The 22,485-nt window shown below is 43.6% G+C and overlaps 1 protein-coding gene across 1 annotated transcript in view; it reads right to left on the minus strand.

Annotated features, from left to right (window-relative positions):
• Positions 1-22,485, minus strand: part of LOC137631152 (nudC domain-containing protein 3-like) — a 62,090-nt gene that overhangs the window by 35,005 nt on the left and 4,600 nt on the right. The window contains exons 2-4 of the mRNA XM_068362850.1: positions 17,919-18,035; positions 2,876-2,983; positions 150-288 (exon numbers count right to left, since the gene is read on the minus strand). Of these exons, the coding sequence (XP_068218951.1) occupies positions 150-288; positions 2,876-2,983; positions 17,919-18,035 (364 nt within the window). The remainder of the gene's footprint in view (positions 1-149; positions 289-2,875; positions 2,984-17,918; positions 18,036-22,485) is intronic.

Genomic DNA, 22,485 nt, shown 5'->3' on the forward strand with positions numbered 1-22,485 from the left:
CAATATTCAAAATAATAATAATAATGTCTGTTTATAGAATCATACATCATTTCTTATTTGCTAAAGATATTTATCAAATTAATCATTTGGGTATTACAGTACTACCTTGTTATTGTAACAAGCAAAGGTAGTTAATTCTATACGGGTACCTGCTTTCCCTTCTTTATGCTTGGTGGTACTGGTACTCTCACTTCTACATCTTCAATGGTTTGGGTCCAGTTGTAATTATCCCTTACAGCACCATTGGCAATGGTTAAAGAATCTACTTTCTTTTCTGTGAAAGAATTTCTGAAATAAGAAAGATATTCAAAATAATATATCTCATTGTTACAAAGATAATATTAACTTTCAACATGTTTTTCTTGTGGTTCTCGAGAGAATTGGACAAAGTACCAAGTGTCAGAATTCCTATGTAAACAGTAGAAACCCAATCAAAAACAACATTAGCCAGGTAAGAGACTCAGAGGGTAATATAATAACAAAGGATTTAGAAAAAGCTGAACTGATGAATGCATATTTCAGAGCTGTATTCACTAGGGATGAACCAATGACCCTACCTGAACCAGCTATCAAATATGAAGGGCCACAACCATTAAAAGAAACAATTTTACAATGGATGTCAAATAGAAAATAAAAGGACTCTGTAAGTCAACGGCACTAGGTCCAGATGATATTCATCCAATGGAGATTATAAAACTAGAAGATATAAACCCACACTTTTGCAAAATGTTCCAAAAGATAGCCAACAAAAGAAAGGCACCACAAGGATGGAAACTAGGCAATGTTCTTCCAATCTACAAGAAGGGGGCCTAAAGAAGAACCTGACAACTACAGACCAGTGTCTAACTTCAGTGCCTTGCAAAACTTTTCAATCAATTATAGTAGATCAATAGTAGAACAATCTTTTGATAGACAGCCAACATGGTTTTACACAAAAGAGATCATGTCCGACAAATCTTTTGGAATTTTTCCACTACATGTTTAGTATTTATGACAAAAGCAGGGAAATAAACATAATTTATCTAGACTTACAAAATGCTTTTGACAAAGTTCCTCATAAAAAATGGTAATGGTCAAAATTAGACCACTAGGCAACGAGCCAGCTGAATGGATTGAAGATTGGCTAACAAACAGAAAACTGAGAGTTGTAAACAATGGAGAAGCTTCAAAGTGGGCAGCTGTTATAAGTGGTGTACCCAAGGATGCAGCCATGTACCACTGCTATTTCTGATCTACATTAACGATATAGATTTAGGATTACTAGTAGAATAGCCAAATTTGAAACGATACTAAATGGGGCATAAATGCTGCGAACTCATAAGACATAGAAACCTTAGGAGAGGATCTAATGAAGCTAAAAGAATGGTCCAGAAAATGGCAAATGCCTTTCAACTGTGGGAAATGTAGTCATGCACATAGGTCATAGTAACCCACAATCAAATTACTCATTGCTGGGTAATGCAATAGAAAGTGTGGACCAAGAGGAAGATCTCGGTATTATTATCAGCAAGGATTTGAAGTTCACCAAACAGATCATAAAAGCTGAAAAGAAAGCACAAAAACTAAGAGGCTACATAAAGAGACAATTAAAATACAGAAACAAAGACACTGTACTATAGCTGTACATATCAATAATAAGACCTCATCTAAAATACGGAGTCCTATTCTGGGCTCCAAGTATTCAGAAGGATAGAGATAGACTGGAAGCAGTACAAGCTAGGGTCACCAAACTAGTTTTAACACTAAGGCAATTTGGATATAGACGGAGGATGGAACATTTGAACTTATTTGATCTACAAACTCAACGACTAAGAGGACAGTTAATAGAGGCATTTAAAATTCTTAAAAGAATAACAAATGTAGATTACAACAATCTATTCACACTTAGCACAAATCAGACCAGAGGTAACGGATACAAACTGGAATGGAAAAGATACAACACCACTCAATGTGACAATTTCTTTACATACAAAATACCACAAACTTGGAATAGACTTCCACCAGATGTAGAAAACAGTAACACGGTAAAAGAGTTTAACAATAAGTTAGACAAGATCATGAAACTCTAAATGCTTAAACTAAATCTCTCTACCAAAGAGCAAATGGAGTCTCCGCCTCTGCGGATAGACTAAAAAGTCTTTAAGACATCCGAAATCCTTGTAACTATCTAACTAACTAAAACACACACACACTCTCTCTCTCTCTCTCTCTCTCTCTCTCTCTCTCTCTCTATACACGAAGGATGGAACGTTTGAACTTATTTGATCTACAAACTAAATGACTAAGGGGACAATTAATATAGGCATTCAAAATTCTTAAAGGAATAACAAATGTGGATCACAACAATCTATTTATGCTTAGCACAAATCAGTCCAGAGGTAACAGATACAAAATGGAGTTGAAATGCAGCACTTTCTTTACATACCAAAAACTTGGAATAGATTTCCAGCCGATGTAATCAGTAACACGGTAAACATGTTTAAGAATAAGTTAGACAAGATCATAAGAACTCTCTAAATGGCTAAAGTAAATCGCTCTACCAAAGAGCAAGCAGTCTCCACTGATGGAATAAAAAAGTCTTTGAGACATCCAAATTCCTTGTAAAAAAAACACACGGAGACACACACACACACACTCTCTCTCTCTCTCTCTCTCTCTCTCTCTCTCTCTCTCTCTCTCTCTCTCTCTCTCTCTCTCTCTCTCTCTCTCTCACGAATAAATCACTGCATGTGAACTTGATTTCTAATTTTATTCAAATTTTCAATAACTACTTTTTAAATAAAATTATGGTAAAATCTGTGAATTACAACTGAATACCCACTAGTGTTAAAAGGATATAAAACATATATGAAAAAAAAAAACATGAATAACTCACCCGAGAATATTTCCTTTAGAGGAAAGTTTTGTCTCATCCTCTGTGTCTTGAACATTCTGTGTGACTATGACTTCTTCAGCAGCAACAAAAGGGGTTTCCAATTCATTACTGCAAGAAATACAAAGAAATACCTTTAGCTGCAATATGCATTTGTAAACTGATTAATTTTACAGTGCTGTACTACCAGTATGAAGATTTTTTGCTGGGACAAGAATTACTGTGACATAAAAAAAAACTTTACTGTATTATTAACAATAAACAATGTCCTAAATCAAACCATTGTTCTCTAGTCTTGGGTAGTGCCATAGCCTCTGTACCATGGTATTCCACTTTCTTGGGTTAGAGTTCTCTTACTTGTGGGTACACTCGGGCACACTATTCTATCTAATTTCTCTTTCTCTAGTTTTGTTAAAGTTTTTATAGTTTATATGCTTAAAATGTTTTATTTTTCCTTTTTTCCTTTCCTCACTGAGCTATTTTCCCTGTTGGGGTTCCTGGGCTTATAGCATCCCGCTTTTCCAACTAGGGTTCTAGCTTAGCAAGTAATAATAATAATAATCACACTCTTGGAGATCAGAGAAATTCCTCTCCAGTAAGTGCAGTTTGCTATTATCAATTTTCTGCCTGAAATATCGCAGATTTTCAAGTAATATGTATTTTTCCTAACCATACAAACCTTTGTCCTTTAATTAGAAGATATCATTTCAATGCGAGCTGGAATCGATTGTTAAAAATTGGTTAACAAGCTGTATCTAAATGGGTAGGTAGCAGGTGAGGAGCCAACTCCTTTCCAGTTGGATATTATTCACTTTCGTTTTGATCTTTCTGCCCAGGACTGAGAGGGGTGGTTGAGGAGGGAAGTTTTATTAAAGGACTCAGGTTGGTACGGCCAAGGAAAATACAAATTTCTATGCGGCCTACAAACTCTTGTCCTTCAATTAGGAGACACTGCTTGATGGGCAGGAAGCCCCCTCAAAAATTTCTTCCCTGGAAGTGATCAATTTTCGAGTTGCATGGGTCCAAAGCATGGACTGCTGTCACCACCATCGGTCTTGTCACACAGAGGAAAGATTGATAGGCCCTGAGTTGTACATGAAATGTGACCGGTTTGTAAATAGTTTATAATTTTCCCTACTATACAAACATTGAGCTATTTTTGGTGAAAGCTGTAACTACCCACCACTTGTTGGCATGTAGTAGAGGGAATGGAGTAGACCTACCACCCCGCTCACATTCACACTATTAACAATATGTCACATTGAAATTGCTGGCAGGATTTGTATTTTGTATTTTTGTATTTTCTAAATTTAATCATTTTTTTCATCAGTTGTACTTTTCCTTTTTTTGGGGGGGGATCACTTTGAGTTTCCTCTTGGCCTACTAGTATCGAAGCCCTCTTTAAAATAACTATCCAAGGAAGCTTGTTTCTGCCTGGTTCTTAAAACGTTCCAGAAATGACTCCGGCAAACGTCATTTAAATACTCAAGAGAACGACCTATGTGAACCTTTTCTGGGTGTCTCTTTTCTACAAAAGATTACACTTTCTGAAAAGCAGCTAAAGCCTTCTTAATTTCTGCTGTTGTCATAGGGTCATCCACCTCCTCCTCACCAATAGAGAACTGTTCATGAACAACGTTTACTTCCTTCGTCCCCATAGAAAGCATCCTCTTCTTCTTTCCTTGAACATCAGCAGCATTCTTGGTACCTATGGCTAATATTGTACAAGTTGAATAATGCAACAGGATAACTATAAATACGAAAACCAAATCACCAACACATATTCAATGTGAACGATAACTCTGCTGAAACAAAATGATCGAGGGACGTCGATATGTATTTGCAGACCAATAGGATTGATTTGATTGATTTATAAAATTTTTGGCCCGAAGCCAAACGCCGGAACCGCAAGGCCATTCAGCTCATATCTTTTAGTATAGAATATAAGTATATAAATAAAAGTAAAACATAATTAAATTAAATCTATACGACGGGTTAAAATTTAAAATTGCAATAAAACCATATATCTATAACTCATAAAAAATACCAATTTCTTTTAAAAACTGCACAACCTGCTCCACTGGAGCATACTGATTAAACGATTTTTCCTACGTTGACATCTAAAAACAGTACAGGACACTAAAATATGTTCAACGGTTATATCTACTTGGCAAGCAGAGCAGCGAGGAGCCTGCCTATCCGCCCCACCTGCCATCAGATATCTATGGGCATAATGTGTGTGTCCTATACGCGAACATGTTTAAACAATACTAGATCTTCTGTCCATCTGTAAATGCAGTCATGGTTGGACAGAAGGCCTAACTGACTTTAATTTAAAATTATTCTTTAAATTAGACCAGTGGGCCTGCCACTGGTCTCTACAGTAAAACCTAATACTACTTTTAAAATTGGAAACTGGGACACCCATGCTGGAAATGTGATTAAGGCTGCAACGTCGGCTCGCTCATTTCCTACAATTCCAACATGGGACGAAACCCAGTAAAACTTAATCGTAAAAAGCTTTCTATTTACTAAAATATAAAACCAATCCTGTATCTCTTGCACCAAATGATGACAAGAGACTAAACTTCTTAATGCTAATAAAACACTCAATGAGTCGGTAAAAATGGTAAAAATGTTATTTTGATTATAAAATAAATTTTTTAATATACTTACCCGGTGATTATATAGCTGCAACTCTGTTGCTCGACAGACAACTCTACGGAAAAACTCGCCAGCGATCGCTACACAGGTTGCGGGTGTGCCCAACAGCGCCATCTGTCGACCAGATACCCAGCTCTCAATGTAAACAAAGACTCAATTTTCTCCTCGTCCCACTGCGTCTCTATTGGGGAGGAAGGGAGGGTCATTTAATTTATAATCACCGGGTAAGTATATTCAAAAATTTATTTTATAATCAAAATAACATTTTTCAATATTTAACTTAGCCGGTGATTATATAGCTGATTCACACCCAGGATGGTGGGTAGAGACCAGTAATATATGTTTACACTTTTATGAGCTAAGAGTTTTTTATTTCATTTTAGAAGTTATCAAAATAACAAAAACAAAATAAATAGGTACCTGGTAAGGAAGTCGACTTGAACAATTACTCTGCCTTTTAAGTACGTCTTCCTTACGGAGCCTCGCGATCCTCTTAGGATGCTGATCGACCCCTAGGATCTGAAGTATCAAGGGTTGCAACCCATACAACAGGACCTCATCAAACCCCTAATCTAGGCGCTCTCAAGAAATGACTTTGACCACCCGCCAAATCAACCAGGATGCGAAAGGCTTCTTAGCCTTCCGGACAACCCATAAAAACAACAATAAAAACATTTCAAGAGAAAGATTAAAAGGGTATGGAATTAGGGAATTGTAGTGGTTGAGCCCTCACCCACTACTGCACTCGCTGCTACGAATGGTCCCAGTGTGTAGCAGTCCTTGTAAAGAGACTGGACATCCTTTAGATAAAAAGACGCAAACACTGACTTGCTTCTCCAATAGGTTGCGTCCATTATACTTCGCAGAGATCTATTTTGCTTAAAGGCCACGGAAGTTGCGACAGCTCTAACTTCGTGTGTCCTCACTTTAAGCAATGCTTGGTCTTCCTCACTCAGATGTGAATGAGCTTCTCGTATTAACAGTCTGATAAAGTAGGATAAAGCATTCTTTGACATAGGCAAAGATGGTTTCTTAACTGAACACCATAAAGCTTCAGATTGGCCTCGTAAAGGTTTAGTTCGCTTTAAATAGAACTTAAGAGCTCTCACAGGGCATAAGACTCTTTCTAGTTCATTGCCTACCATATTCGATAAGCTGGGAATATCGAACGATTTCGGCCAAGGTCGAGAAGGCAGCTCATTTTTGGCTAGAAAACCAAGTTGTAGCGAACATGTAGCTTTTTCTGACGAAAATCCGATGTTCTTGCTGAAGGCATGAATCTCACTGACTCTTTTAGCTGTGGCTAAGCATACCAGGAAAAGTGTCTTTAAAGTGAGATCTTTCAGGGAGGCTGATTGTAGCGGCTCAAACCTGTCTGACATGAGGAATCTTAGAACCACGTCTAAATTCCAACCAGGTGTAATCAAACGACGCTCCTTCGTGGTCTCAAAAGACTTAAGGAGGTCCTGAAGATCTTTATTGTTGGAAAGATCTAAGCCTCTATGCCGGAAGACCGATGCCAACATGCTTCTGTAGCCCTTGATAGTGGGAGCTGAAAGGGATCGTCCTTTTCTCAGGTATAAGAGAAAGTCAGCTATTTGAGCTACAGAGGTACTGGTCGAGGATACAGAGACTGACTTGCACCAGTTTCGGAAGACTTCCCACTTCGATTGGTAGACTCTAAGGGTGGATGCTCTCCTTGCTCTAGCAATCGCACTGGCTGCCTCCTTCGAAAAGCCTCTAGCTCTCGAGAGTCTTTCGATAGTCTGAAGGCAGTCAGACGAAGAGCGTGGAGGCTTTGGTGTACCTTCTTTACGTGTGGCTGACGTAGAAGGTCCACCCTTAGAGGAAGACTTCTGGGAACGTCTACTAGCCATCGAAGTACCTCGGTGAACCATTCTCTCGCGGGCCAGAGGGGAGCAACTAGCGTCAACCTTGTCCCTTCGTGAGAGGCGAACTTCTGCAGTACCTTGTTGACAATCTTGAACGGTGGGAATGCGTACAGATCTAGATGTGACCAATCTAGGAGAAAGGCATCTATATGTATTGCTGCTGGGTCTGGGACTGGTGAGCAATATATTGGGAGCCTCTTGGTCAGCGAGGTTGCAAAGAGATCTATGGTTGGTTGGCCCCAAGTGGCCCAAAGTCTCTTGCATACATCCTTGTGGAGGGTCCATTCTGTTGGAATTACTTGCCCTTTCCGACTGAGACAATCTGCCATGACATTCAAGTTGCCTTGGATGAACCTCGTTACTAGTGTAATGTCTTGACCTTTTGACCAGATGAGCAGGTCCCTTGCGATCTCGTACAACGTCAGTGAGTGGGTCCCTCCTTGCTTGGAGATGTACGCCAAGGCAGTGGTGTTGTCCGAGTTCACTTCCACCACTTTGCCTCGAAGGAGAGACCTGAAGCTTTTCAAGGCCAGATGTACTGCCAGCAGCTCCTTGCAGTTGATATGCATGATCCTTTGACTCGAGTTCCACAGTCCTGAACATTCCCGACCGTCTAATGTCGCGCCCCAGCCTACGTCCGATGCGTCCGAGAAGAGAACGTGGTTGGGAGTCTGAACAGCCAGGGGAAGACCCTCTCTTAGGTTGATACTGTCCTTCCACCAAGTCAGACAAGACTTCATCTTTTCGGAAATGGGGATCGAGACCGCTTCTAGCGTCTTGTCCTTTTTCCAGTGAAACGCAAGATGGTATTGAAGAGGACGGAGGTGTAGTCTTCCTAATGACACAAATTGTTCCAGGGATGATAGCGTCCCTACCAGACTCATCCACTTCCTGACTGAGCAGTGTTCCTTCTTCAGCATGTTCTGGATGCATAACTGGGCTTGGCTTATTCTGGGGGCCGACGGAAAAGCCCGAAAAGCTAGACTGTGAATCTCCATCCCTAAATACACAATAGTTTGGGATGGGACCAGTTGCGACTTTTCCATATTGACAAGGAGACCCAATTCCTTGGTCAGATCTAGAGTCCACTTTAGATCCTTCAGACAGCGACGACTGGAAGAGGCTCTGAGAAGCCAGTCGTCCAAATAAAGGGAGGCTCGGATGTCCGATAAATGGAGGAATTTGGCTACATTCCTCATCAGCCTCGTAAACACAAGAGGAGCTGTGCTTAGGCCAAAGCACAGGGCCTGAAACTGGTAGACCACCTTTTCGAAAACAAATCTCAGAAAAGGTTGGGAGTCCGGGTGGATGGGGACGTGGAAGTAGGCGTCCCTTAGGCCTAATGAGACCATCCAGTCTTCCCTTCTGACCGCTGCTAAGACTGACTTTGTGGTCTCCATGGAGAACGTCTGCTTTGTGACAAAGACATTCAGAGCACTGACGTCTAGCACCGGCCTCCACCCTCCTGTCTTCTTTGAAACCAAGAAGAGGCGGTTGTAGAATCCCGGGGATTGAAGGTCCGAGACTCTGACCACCGCTCCCTTCTCTAGTAAAAGAGACACTTCCCGTTTCAAGGCTCGTCTCTTGTCTTCCTCTCTGTACCTGGGAGAGAGATCGATGGGAGACGTTGCTAGAGGGGGTTTCCGTACAAACGGGATCTTGTACCCCTCTCTGAGCAACTTCACAGATTGTGCATCTGCGCCTCTCTTCTCCCAGGTCTGCCAGAAGTTCTTGAGTCTGGCTCCCACTGCTGTCTGAAGATGCGGGCAGTCAGACTCTGCCCCTATAGGACTTGGATCCTTTCTTCTTCCCTCGTTTCCCTTCGGCACGAGCACCTCCTCTGCTGGAGACTCTGCCACGAAAGGGCGGAATAAAACGAGACGCTGGAGTGTCCATCCTTGGTCTAGCAGACAAGGTAGGCAAAGGGGGAGCTTTGCGAGCTGAGGACGCAACAAGATCGTGAGTGTCCTTCTGCACTAACGAAGCGGCTATTTCCTTAATCAGGACTTCTGGAAAAAGGCACTTGGAAAGAGGAGCAAAGAGAAGCTCAGATCTCTGGCACGGTGTAACTCCAGCAGAAAGGAAAGAGCAGAGGTTTTCTCGCTTTTTTAGGACTCCGGACACAAATGATGCAGCAAGCTCATTAGACCCATCACGTAGGGCCTTGTCCATGCAGGACATAATGAGCAAGGAAGTCTCTTTATCTGTCGAAGAGATCTTCCTGCTTAGGGCTCCTAGACACCAGTCTAAGAAGTTAAAAACTTCGAAGGCCCTAAAGATTCCTTTCAAAAGGTGGTCCAGGTCCGAAGATGACCAACATATCTTTGAGCGTCTCATGGCAAGGCGGCGGGGAGAGTCTACCAGACTTGAGAAGTCGCCCTGGGCAGAGGCAGGAACTCCCAAGCCGAGAACTTCTCCCGTGGCATACCAGACGCTCGATCTAGGAGAGAGTCTAGCAGGGGGAAAAGCAAAGGCTGTCTTCCCTAAACTCTTCTTGGACTGCAACCATTCTCCTATCACCCGCAAAGCTCTCTTGGACGAGCGTGCGAGGACGAGTCTAGTAAAGGCAGGAGTGGTAGACGGCATGCCTAGAAAAAACTCTGAAGGCGGAGAACGAGGAGCCACAGAAACAAACTGGTCAGGAAACAGCTCTTTGAAAATGGCCAAAACTTTTCTAAAGTCCAAAGAGGGTTAAGAAGACTTAGACTCGTCCAATTCTGATTGTGGTTCATCTATATGTGCAGCAACATCATCATCAGAAAGTTCCTCATCCGACAACTGATGAGGAAACGGCAACGGAGTGGGTAACGGCTGGTTCGCTGAGTCCGGTCGCACTGGTGCATGCGTGACTGAGCCGGACGCAACGTCATGGAACTGCTGCCCAGTCTGTGAGCTGGCAACAACCATGGTAGCGCGGGGACGCACAGCGTCTACTCCAGACTGTCTAGACTGATGTGGGTGCGCAGTGGAAACCACACTGGGTTGCGGAGGTTGACGCACCGCGTCAAAACAAAGCAACTCTGACGGTTGTTGAACATCCAGAACGTCAACGGCAACCTCCGTGCGTCGCTTAACGTCAACATGCGGCTGGCAGATCACACTGGAACGCATGGGTGGAGGAACTCTCTCAACTGGTGTGCGTGAGAAGGTTACCTCAGCGTCCACAGGACGCACAACCGATCGCGTGGAGGGTTGTAGGCTAGGTACTGCACTAGCTGGTACGGCAGCAACCTTCTCCGCACGAAAGTCCTGCATCAGAGACGTAAGTTTAGACTGCATGTCTTGCAGTAGAGACCACTTGGGGTCTAGGGGAGCAGGTGCGGCGACAGACGGTGTTACTGTCTGAAGCGGTACCGCTTTGCCTCTCTTAGGCGGTGAGCAGTCATCGGATGATGGCAACGAGTCCGAACTGACCCAGTGGCTACAACCGGGCCGCTGGACTTGTGCTGAAGGGACCGATTTACGTTTTAACGGTCGCGAGACCTTGGTCCAAAGTTTCTTGCGAGAAACACCTTCAGAAGACGAGGTATAAATGGGCTCTCTCGTCTTAGTCGGGTAGGAGCGATCTTGGGTAGATACGCCCGATACCACGGAGGGAACGTCTGTTCGCTGATTAAAGCCTCTCGAACCCATGCGTCGTACGACATTGCTTCTCCCCTAGACTTGGGAGCTTGCAAGAGGTCCCGGACTAGGAGGACGACAGGTACGAACAGACGAACCCTCAAGCGCAACACTGTCCACAACACTATCACTTGGCACTTTAGCACTTCCCACTGCACTTTGGCACTTAAGCTCCTTCACATCCGCCATGAGCTGATTACGGTCACTAGCAAGGGACTCAACTCTCTCACCCAGAGCCTGGATGGCACGCATCATATCAGCCATCGAAGGTTCCTGAGTGCCAGGAGGGGGGTTAGGAGCAACCACTACAGGGGAAGGAATAGGTTGTGGGGCATGAGGAGAGGATATATCAATAGAACGAGAAGAACTTCTCCTAACTCTATCTCTCTCTAGCCTACGTGTGTACTTTTGAAATTCGATAAAATCGAATTCCGAAAGGCCAACGCACTCCTCACACCGATCTTCCAATTGACAGGTTTTATCCCGACAATTGGAACAAACAGTGTGAGGGTCGATAGAAGCCTTCGGAAGACGCCTAGAACAGTCCCTAGCATTGCATTTCCTAAATTTGGGGACTTGTGAAGGGTCAGCCATTTTGAATTGGTCAAGGGAAATTCCAAAAAACGATCAAAAAGTCATCAACAAAGAATCCGTTATCAAAAAGAGTTCAAGGATTTGTGTGAAGAAAAACCCTGCACAGCGAAAGCTCAAAACTAGAATATAGTACTTCACCAATTAGATGTGAAAAAACTCCAGTTTAGCAACAGCGAGTAAAGTACGTCTTGTCGACACGTCGACAGAGAGAAAATTGAGTCTTTGTTTACATTGAGAGCTGGGTATCTGGTCGACAGATGGCGCTGTTGGGCACACCCGCAACCTGTGTAGCGATCGCTGGCGAGTTTTTCCGTAGAGTTGTCTGTCGAGCAACAGAGTTGCAGCTATATAATCACCGGCTAAGTTAAATATTGAAAAATTGTATTAGAAAAATTATTATAAAAAATTAATTTCAAAGCAGTCGAAACTGCCAACAGCTCTGCCGTAAAAATAGAGGAAATTGACGGAAGCCTTTTTTTAATCATATTTTCAGTTGTCACTGCAGAGCAACCCACACCATCAGAACTCTTGGAACCATCTGTATAAATGTGATAAGCATCATCATGCTCAGAAGCATGAGATATGAAACTAGCCCTTAACTGTTCATCTGAGCTGTTCCTTTTACTATCCATAACCGGACAAATCTCTATCTTAGGCCTATTCCAAGGAGGATATTTTGAAGGGGTAATTTCTGCCACAGCAGGGGGAAGTAATAATAACAGATTCTTCAATTCCAAATACCACACTAGTCGAGTATTGGCCATTCTCTCATAAATCTTGCTAACACAACTAGTAAGAGCAATTGGCCAATAATTTTTTGGGAGGTACGAATCCTTTAATGGTTTTAAAATATTATCGATATTTTCCAAGACTTAGGAGAAGTTCCTGAAGTCCAAAAACTATTTAAAATATCTAAAAGAAATCGTTTTGTACTTTTTGGTAGATTGAAAATCATGGAATATAAAATATCATCTTCCCCAGGAAATGTTAGGGAAGACAATGAAATTGCATTATCCAATTCTTCCACGGCAAAAGGAAGATGTGTACTAACAGGAGGAGCAACCGTGGTACTGTTCCTAATATCCCTGAATGCTGCAAGGTAGTGTAGGGCACTAGATATATTCGAAAAATGCCTACCAAACGCTTCAGCTACTTCTTCAGGACCAGATATAAAAAGACCATCAATTTTTAATATAGGCAAGGGAGATGGACAAAATTTCCCTTGCAACTTTCAGATTCTATTCCAGACTAATGAGAGAGGGGAATTATATTTCAATTTACTTATTTATTTAATAAATGATTCTCTCCTTTCCTGCTTAAAAGTCTTCTTTTGATTAGCGAGAGCTCTTCTGTATGTTATTTTATTGGCTAAACAAGGGTATCTACCATATCTCTTGTAGCAAGTTATTGCTATCTTCCGCATCAAAGCACAGGCGTCATTCCACCAGGGAACTACTGGACGTCGAGGTTTACCTGATGTTCGAGGTATGGAGAGCATGGCCCAACACAACAATATGCTCACTAAATACTCATATGCTTGTATTGAATTCTGAAATTCATTTCTCTTTCGATAAATTTCAGTGGATTTATTAAATAATCCCCAGTCAGCTTCCCACACCTTCCATTTGGGTAAACATGGAGATGGTATATTTTCTAAATACTTCAAGTGAATGGGCCAATGATCATGATCATTCTGGTCTACTGCCCATTGGTAATCTAACCTCAAAGATGAAGAGCAAATAGTGAGGTCTATGGCTGAATCAGAACTGTGGTAAACATCATGTCTTGTAGGGGAACCATCATTCATTAAACTGATGTCATTCATGTCAAGCAGTTGTTCTACTATCAAACCCCATTGATCACAACGTTGTTCTCCCCATAGGGTGCGCTTGGCATTAAAATCCCCCATCAATATGAAGGGTTGAGGAAGTTGGTTTAATAACCCTTTTGACGTACTGGTACGTTTCACAAAACTCATCCCTTTACCCCCATGGACGTACCGGTACGTCCTTGCAAAATCTGCTATTTACATTTTTTTTTTGCATATTTTTGATAATTTTATGAGAAACTTTAAGCATTTTCCAAAAGAATGAGACCAACTTGACCTCTCTATGACAAAAACTAAGGCTGTTAGAGCAATTTAAAAAAAAATATACCGCAAAATGTGCTTGAAAAAAAAAAAAAAACGCCTGGGGGTTAAGGGTTGGAAAGTTCCAAATAGCTTAGGGGTAAAAGGGTTAAGAACTGCACGTCATTTAGTTCTAGCTGACGAGGATTACCATGTGCATCCTGAAGTCTATTTTCTAATGTTGGATCAAGGTAAAGTGAACAAATAGTGATCCATTTGTCAGTAAAGATTTGAATTTCACAAGCCTGCAACACAGAATTCAGGTGGACAACTCTGTGATTAAGAGACTTGTGAATTATTATGCCTGTGCCTCCCTGAGCACATGCACCTATTAGAGGTGGAGACCTATGAAATGAAAAATTATAGCCTAAACTGGGAGTAAGATCTCCCAATTTAGTCTCCTGGATACAGATTGCAAAGATATCATATTCTTTAAACAGTACCCGAACTTGCTCTCTATTAGAATCAAATCAACAGATATTCCATTGCATGAGACATTATTTGGATTTTTTAATGTTTTTTTTTTTTTAATTTGAAAATCTGAGACCTAGAGAGAGATGGCTTGCCAGCCACAATTTCAGTACTTATTGATCTAGATAGTGCAAACAATTTTTTAGATGCTGGGCCTTCAGTTGCCCTTTCAGTTTTATTTTTAGTACTTCTATCCTGATCCTGAAAACATGAAGGTGAAGGGGGAAGATGGGGCCTCTTTTATCTAACAGATTGTGCCTCCATTTCCTCACCGTCATTGGATCGGTGAACTGTTATGACAGGTAACGGTACAATTTGGTATGAAGAATTCTCAATATCTGGCATTAAGAACACATCAAGATCTTTAATTGATCCGGTCACAAATATAGGGGCTATGCGAGCCCCACTAGAAGAGGGTTTGTGAGCCCCACAAATATTGAGGTGGCAGTTGAAGGTTAGACAGGCCAGAGATGATAGATGTTCGAGGAAAAAATAGTCACTCTGGGCTGGGAATTCTCATTTTAAGAAAGGGTCTTGTGACTTTTATAAGTCTGTCTTTGATGAGAAGGTTTTGTGGAGATTGGTGTCTATAATCATTCCCAGATATACCAGTCTTCTGAGAGGGAAGTAGGGAAGACTTCCAAAGGTTTACCATGATCACCCGATCTTGGTAAAGACTTCAGAAGTTACGGTGCTAATGCAAAGTTGCCACCGAGTCAGCTAAGGTAAGTCAGACGTCCAAAAACGGAGGAAACGGAAGCCGATCCTGCGAGTCCAGGATGGGTGCTGTGGAAAGACCGAAGCACAGTGCCCTGAACTGGTGTTTCTTGTTTGTCTAGACTGAATCTTCAATCTTTCCTAGCATGGATGGTTTGGGCCTGGAAGTATGCGTCCTTTAGGTCCAGCGTGCAAATGAAGACCTGTGGTCTTAGCCCTTGTCTGAACTCCAACATGGAGTGGACATCGACCCAAAGGGACAGCTCCTTGCATATCCTTTCGCATGGGAGATTGTTGATGCTGGGGTCTTGACTCGTGGCGGAAAGGATGGGACACGATACCCTGTGTAAGGATTCTTCCCTGGGAGAGAACTCCTTTAACTGATAGAAGTAAGGCAACGCTTAACCCTACCATGCGCCCTGATGGGATTGATGCTATTCCTTAGGACAGTATCGGTCTGGTGAATGTTAATCAATGGTTAACGGCTGGGTATCGTGTCTACTCTACAGTTGGAGAGTGCTAGCGAGTAATCACCGGTCAACAAGCCGATAATGGGGGCTGTCGATCGTTTGCCGATCGCTTTAGTGGATTGGTGTGATGGCGAGCAGCGAGAAGTGTGTTGCATGCCTTCCGATCTAGGGAACCACGGGTAGAGGTTGACTAGTAAGTCTGAGTCATGAACTGCTGGTGAACAGCGAAATGCCCATGATCGCTGAATCGGCGATCTGTGAGCCAAAGGTGGTAACTGACAGGCAGATGAAGGCTGTCTGGTCAGTCAGCCAAGGAAGGTTGGAAATTAATGAGTTGGTGATTGGCTTGAAGAGCCCTGAGAGACAGCAGTGGTTTAATGATCATTAGTTGGTGATAGGTGAGCCATTGATGATCAGCGATCGATCGCGGACCGGCGATCGTGAGCTAGAGATCAGCAAACTGACAACTGGCTCATCAGAGATCAGCGAGCTGAGGTCGATGATCGAAGAAAGACGAGCTGCCCATCGGCGATCTAGTGATCGACAAGCTGATGACTGGTTATTGACTAGCAATCGGCGATAGGCACGCTAGCAATCGAAGATCGTTAGCAATTGGCGAGACTGGAGGTCAATGATCAGAGAGAGATGAGCTAGCAATTGGCAATCTGGCAAGCTAGCGATCAGCAAACGGTGATCTAGCAATCAGTCGGTTGATGATTTCTCATTGGTGGAAGATAAGCTAGAAATTGGCGATTGGCGGACTAGTGAACGGCGGTCGATGAGCTAATGATCGGCGTTCTGGTAATCAAAGATTTGCGAGCTAATGATAGGCCGTTTGCAACGTTCAGATCGTGTTTGCTGACGGTGGTACTGTCAGGAAAAACTCCTGGAGAGAAAGGGAATAAGGATTACCTAAGAGGAGTCTCGACCGATGGTAGATGTGGTCTATTCTACTTTGAACATGGAATCTTCGGGATCTTGAACCCTTCTGTAAAGCCACTTCCCTCTTCTCCAGCGGGCATGTTTTTTGCGTTTGCAGGGAGGGGAATAGGGCAATGGTGCCCTGTCAAAAAGTTTTCATTCGTTTTGCCTCTTGCGCGAGTGCGCAGAAGAGTACTGATGCTGGTGCTCAGTTTCTGCTGAAGCGCAGTTTTCAGTGAATGCGCAGAAGAGCGCTGACGAGCAGGCAATCGCTAGTGCACAGGTGAGCGCTGGCTCTTTGGCAAGAGCTGGATCTGAGAGCGCAGGAGAGCACTGGCGCGCAGTAAGGCACTGTGCAGGGTGTTGTGCAGTCTCCCTTGAATATGTAGGAGCGTGTGGGCGCCCAGGAGAACGCGTAAGACAGCGATGGGGGCACGCACGCGCGAAAGAGCGCTGGTGCGTGCGGGGGAGAGCGCTGGCGTGCGTAGGAAAATGCTGGCACGCACACAAGGTAGAGCATTAGTACATGCGCGGGAAAGCGCTGGCGCGCACGGAAGTCCTGGTGAGCAGGCTAACGCTGGCGCGGAGATCGTTGGGGCGCAGGAGAGCGCTGGCGCGCAGGAGAACACTAACACATAGGAGATTGCTGGCGCGTAGTAGCGCACTGGCGCACAGGAGAACACTGGCGCATAGGAGAGCGCTGGTGCGCAGGAGATCGTTGGTGCGCAGGAGATCGTTGGCGCGCAAGAGAGCGTTTGGCGACCAGGAGACCGAAGTTTTGCGGGCACGCACTGAGGTTTCGGTGAGCTCTGTTGTGCCGGCAATCATAGGTTGGCTGGTGAGCTCTGGCGAGCTGGCAAACGTTGCTCTCTGTGGCGAGGTTGCGCTGGTTGGTAGGCAGGTCAGCAGAATAGTGTGCCCGAGTGTACCCTCAAGCAAGGGAACTCTAACCCTAGAAAGTGGAAGACCATGGTACAGAGGCTATGGCACTACCCTAGACTAGAGAACAATGGTTTGATTTTGGAGTGTCCTTCTCCTAGAAGAGCTGCGTACCATAGCTAAAGAGTCTCTTCTACCCTTACCAAGAGGAAAATAGCCACTGAACAATTACAGTGCAATAGTTAACCCCTTGGATGATGAGGAATTGTTTGATAATCTCTGTGTTGTCAGGTGTATGAGGACAGAGGAGAATCTGTAATGAATAGGCCAGAATATTCAGTGTATGTGTAGGCAAAGGGAAAATGAACTGTAACCAGAAAGAAGAATCCAATGAAGTACTGTCTACTCTAGCCAGTCAAAGGACCCCCATAACTCTCTAGCGTTAGTATCTCAAAAATTAATAGCAGTCCAAAATAGGCGAGGAGGAAGAGCAGATACAACTGTTCTCCATCCGAGCCAAAAGTAAAGTGAGCTAAATCACCAGTGTGTGTGTGTGAGTGCTAACTAGCGGTATGGCTAGTTAACCCTCGCTAAATCTTAATGGCTCGTCGTTTCAGCTTCGCAGAAAGTAATACCCCTAAATAAATAGCATAGGTTTGTATTCCTATTACAGAACCAACTTTAATTACCTTTTTGTCAGCTGTCTCTCCTCAATCTTTTCCAGAAGGTACTTTTCACGCCACTTGCAAAAGGACTGATTTATCAGGTGTTCCCCAGATATCTGAGAGCTATCATAAATCTTCTCCCTGCAAATATTTTAAAGCATTTAGTAAACAGATCAAAACCTTCCATAACACATAAGATCTGAAAACATGAAAAATTTCATAGTCATTTTCATTTTTCTTAGATATGCAAACCAAAATCATTTATGTAGGATTATTACCAAGTTTATAATAGCAGTACAAACTTCTTAACAAGGTAGTTAAATAGTAGCAAGATGCTCCTCACTTACTTAACAATAACTCATCATTTATTCCCTTGGGTTACTGTTTACTTTAACCCTTACACACCCATAGTCTTAGAGTTGAAAATTAGATTAAGGTGAAGCTTTCTGGAAAAACTCCTTGAGAAATGGGGAATAATTGACTCCTTCACAGAAAGGAGATAGCACTGCATATGTCCCTTGAAAATTAATGGCATTTAAGCCATCCCAGAACAAAGGTAGCATTAATATATTTCTATACTTCAAAAAGGGGAAGGGTTGAAATATTCCCTAAGAAGGACGAGTTGAGAACATCTCTTGAATAAAGTCTTCTTTGTCGTTAGTTACTGTATCTTATCAGCATTCTCCACATTATTCTGTCCTGTGTCCTATTCTCTTGGTTCTTTCTCCCACAAGTCATTTGCTATCTTATCTTTCGATCTGACCTTTGGCCTCCCCCTTCTCTTACTTCCATCCACCTCAATGTTCATGAATGTTTTATAATGAAGATAAGGTTAAATATTCTCTATCTAATAGCAAAGTTCCGAGGAAAATATACAAATGGTGTGTGTGACCTATGCAGAGAAGATAATATAAAATATTAATTTTCCTGATTCAAAATTGGGACAATTAAAGGTAGAAGACATAAGCGTAGGTATGTTGCAAAATCCTAGCAGGAAACATGTTATTTTCATTAGTAAAATAAATTTTTGAATATACTTACCCGATAATCATGTAGCTGTCAACACCGTTGCCCGACAGAATTCTACGGGAGGGATACGCCAGCTATCACTATACTAGAAGGGGGTGTACTCACCAGCGCCACCTGTGGCCAGGTACTGCAGTACTTGTTGTTGACACCACCTCACTTTTTCCTCGGTCCACTGGTTCTCTATGGGGAGGAAGGGTGGGTCAATTAAATCATGATTATCGGGTAAGTATATTCAAAAATTTATTTTACTAATGAAAATAACATTTTTCAATATTAAACTTACCCGATAATCATGTAGCTGATTCACACCCAGGGGGGTGGGTGAAAAACCAGTGTACAAGACTAAAGGATAGCTAAGTATCCCGTATTTCATATAATCAGTTATCCACAATAACAATGAAATAATAAGTACCTGGTAAGGAAGTCGACTTGAACCGTTACTCTGCCTTTAATAAGATCGTCTTCCTTACTGAGCGCAGCGTTCCTCTTGGAAGGCTGAATCAACTCAAAGGTGCTAAAGTATACAGGGCTGCAACCCATACTAAAGGACCTCTACACAACCTTTAACCTAGGCGCTTCTCAAGAACAAATTGACCACCCGCCAAATCAAAAAGGATGCGGAAGGCTTCTTAGCCTACCGTAACAACCCAAAAACAACAATAAAAATATTCAAGAGAAAGGTTAAAAAGGTTATGGGATTAAGGGAATGTAGTGGCTGAGCCCTCACCTACTACTGCACTCGCTGCTACGAATGGTCCCAGGGTGTAGCAGTTCTCGTAAAGAGACTGGACATCTTTAAGATAAAACGATGCAAACACTGACTTGCTCCTCCAATAAGTTGCATCCATAATGCTCTGCAGAGAACGGTTCTTATTAAAGGCCATCGAAGTGGCTACGGCTCTCACTTCGTGGGTCCTTACCTTCAGCAAAGCAAGGTCTTCATCCTTCATGAGAGAATGGGCTTCTCTAATCAGAAGCCTTAAGTAATACGAAACTCCGTTTTTGGACATGGGCATCGAAGGTTTCTTGATTGCACACCATAAGGCTTCTGACTGTCCTCGTATAGGTTTTGACCTATTAAGATAATATTTCAGAGCTCTGACAGGGCAAAGAACTCTTTCTAGCTCGTTACCCACCATGTTGGAAAGGCTAGGGATTTCAAACGATCTAGGCCAAGGACGTGAAGGAAGTTCATTCTTAGCTAAGAATCCGAGCTGTAAAGAACATGTTGCAGATTCGGATGTGAACCCAATGTTCTTGCTGAAGGCGTGAACCTCACTAACTCTTTTAGCTGTTGCAAGGCAGACGAGGAAAAGAGTCTTGAGGGTAAGGTCCTTGAAGGAAGCTGACTGGAGAGGTTCGAACCTAGGGGACATAAGGAACCTTAAGACTACGTCTAGATTCCAGCCTGGAGTGGATAACCGACGTTCTTTAGAAGTCTCGAAAGACTTGAGAATGTCTTGAAGGTCCTTGTTGGAAGAAAGGTCCAAACCTCTGTGGCGGAGAACTGAGGCCAACATACTCCTGTACCCTTTAATCGTAGGAGCCGAAAGGGATCTCTCATTCCTTAGATGTAATAGGAAGTCAGCTATTTGGGTTACAGAGGTATTGGTAGAGGAAACTGCATTGGCTCTACACCAGCTTCGGAAGACTTCCCACTTGGATTGGTAGACTCTACGAGTGGATACCCTCCTTGCTCTGGCAATCGCTCTGGCTGCCTCCTTCGAAAAGCCTCTAGCTCTAGCGAATCTTTCAACAGTCTGAAGGCAGTCAGACGAAGAGCGTGGAGGTTTGGGTGTACCTTGTCTACATGAGGTTGACGTAGAAGGTCCACTCTTAGAGGGAGAGTCCTGGGAACGTCGACCAGCCATTGAAGTACCTCTGTGAACCATTCTCTTGCAGGCCAAAGGGGAGCAACCAGCGTCAGCCGTGTCCCTTCGTGCGAGACGAACTTCTGAATGACCCTGTTGATGATCTTGAACGGAGGGAATGCGTAAAGGTCGAGATGGGACCAATTCAGCAGAAAAGCATCCACATGAACTGCTGCTGGGTCTGGAACTGGGGAACAGTACAAAGGAAGCCTTTTGGTCATGGAGGTGGCAAACAGATCTATCGTAGGTTGACCCCACAAGGTCCAAAGTCTGTTGCACACGCTCTTGTGAAGGATCCATTCCGTGGGGATGACTTGATCTTTTCTGCTTAGGCGATCTGCTGAGACGTTCATGCTGCCCTGAATGAACCTCGTTACAAGAGTGAGGTTTAGACTTCTTGACCAAATGAGGAGGTCCCTTGCTATCTCGTACAGGTTCCTCGAATGGGTCCCTCCCTGCTTGGAGATGTAAGCTAAGGCTGTGGTGTTGTCTGAGTTCACCTCCACCACCTTGCCTAGCAGGAGGGACTTGAAGTTCATTAGGGCCAAATGAACTGTCAGCAGCTCTTTGCAGTTGATGTGGAGTGTTTCCTGCTCCCTGTTCCAAGTTCCCGAGCATTCCTGTCCGTTCAGGGTCGCGCCCCAGCCCGAGTCTGATGCATCCGAGAAGAGATGAAGATTGGGGGTCTGAATCGCTAACGATAGGCCCTCCTTGCGAAGGAGGTTGGTCTTCCACCACAAGAGAGTGGTCTTCATCTCTTTGGTGACAGGTATAGATACTGCTTCGAGCGTCAAATCCTTGTCCCAATGAGCTGCTAGATGGAATTGAAGAGGGCGGAGGTGGAGTCTCCCTAACTCGACAAACAGGGCTAACGATGACAGGGTCCCTGTTAGGCTCATCCACTGTCTCACCGAGCAACTGCTCCTCTTCAGCATGCTCAGAATGCATTCTAGGGCTTGGCTTATTCTTGGGGCCGATGGAAAAGCCCGAAAATCCCGACTCCGAATCTCCATTCCCAGGTAAACAATGGATTGAGAGGGAATGAGCTGGGACTTTTCCAAGTTGACTAATAGACCCAGTTCCTTGGTCAAGTCTAAAGTCCATTTGAGACTCTCCAGACAGCGACGACTCGTGGGGGCTCTCAACAGCCAGTCGTCTAAATAAAGGGAGGCTCTGATGTTCGATAAGTGGAGGAATTTTGCAATATTCCTCATCAGAAGCGTAAACACCATAGGAGCTGTGCTTAGGCCAAAACACAGGGCTTGGAATTGGTACACAACCTTTCCAAAAACGAATCTCAGGAAAGGTTGGGAGTCTGGATGAATAGGAACGTGAAAGTATGCGTCTTTCAGATCCAACGAGACCATCCAGTCCTCCTGCCTGACCGCTGCTAGGACCGACTTCGTCGTCTCCATAGTGAACGTCTGCTTGGTGACATAAGCATTGAGAGCGCTGACGTCCAGCACCGGTCTCCAACCTCCTGTCTTCTTGGCCACCAGAAAGAGACGGTTGTAGAAGCCCGGGGATTGATGGTCCCGGACTATAACCACTGCCTTCTTCTGTAACAAGAGCGACACCTCCTGGTGTAACGCTAGCCTCTTGTCCTTTTCCTTGTAGTAGGGAGAGAGGTTGATGGGAGAAGTGGTCAAAGGGGGTTTGTGGCAGAATGGTATCCTGTAACCCTCCCTCAG

This window comes from Palaemon carinicauda, chromosome 39, assembly GCF_036898095.1.
Source record: "Palaemon carinicauda isolate YSFRI2023 chromosome 39, ASM3689809v2, whole genome shotgun sequence".
Classification (NCBI taxonomy): domain Eukaryota; kingdom Metazoa; phylum Arthropoda; class Malacostraca; order Decapoda; family Palaemonidae; genus Palaemon; species Palaemon carinicauda.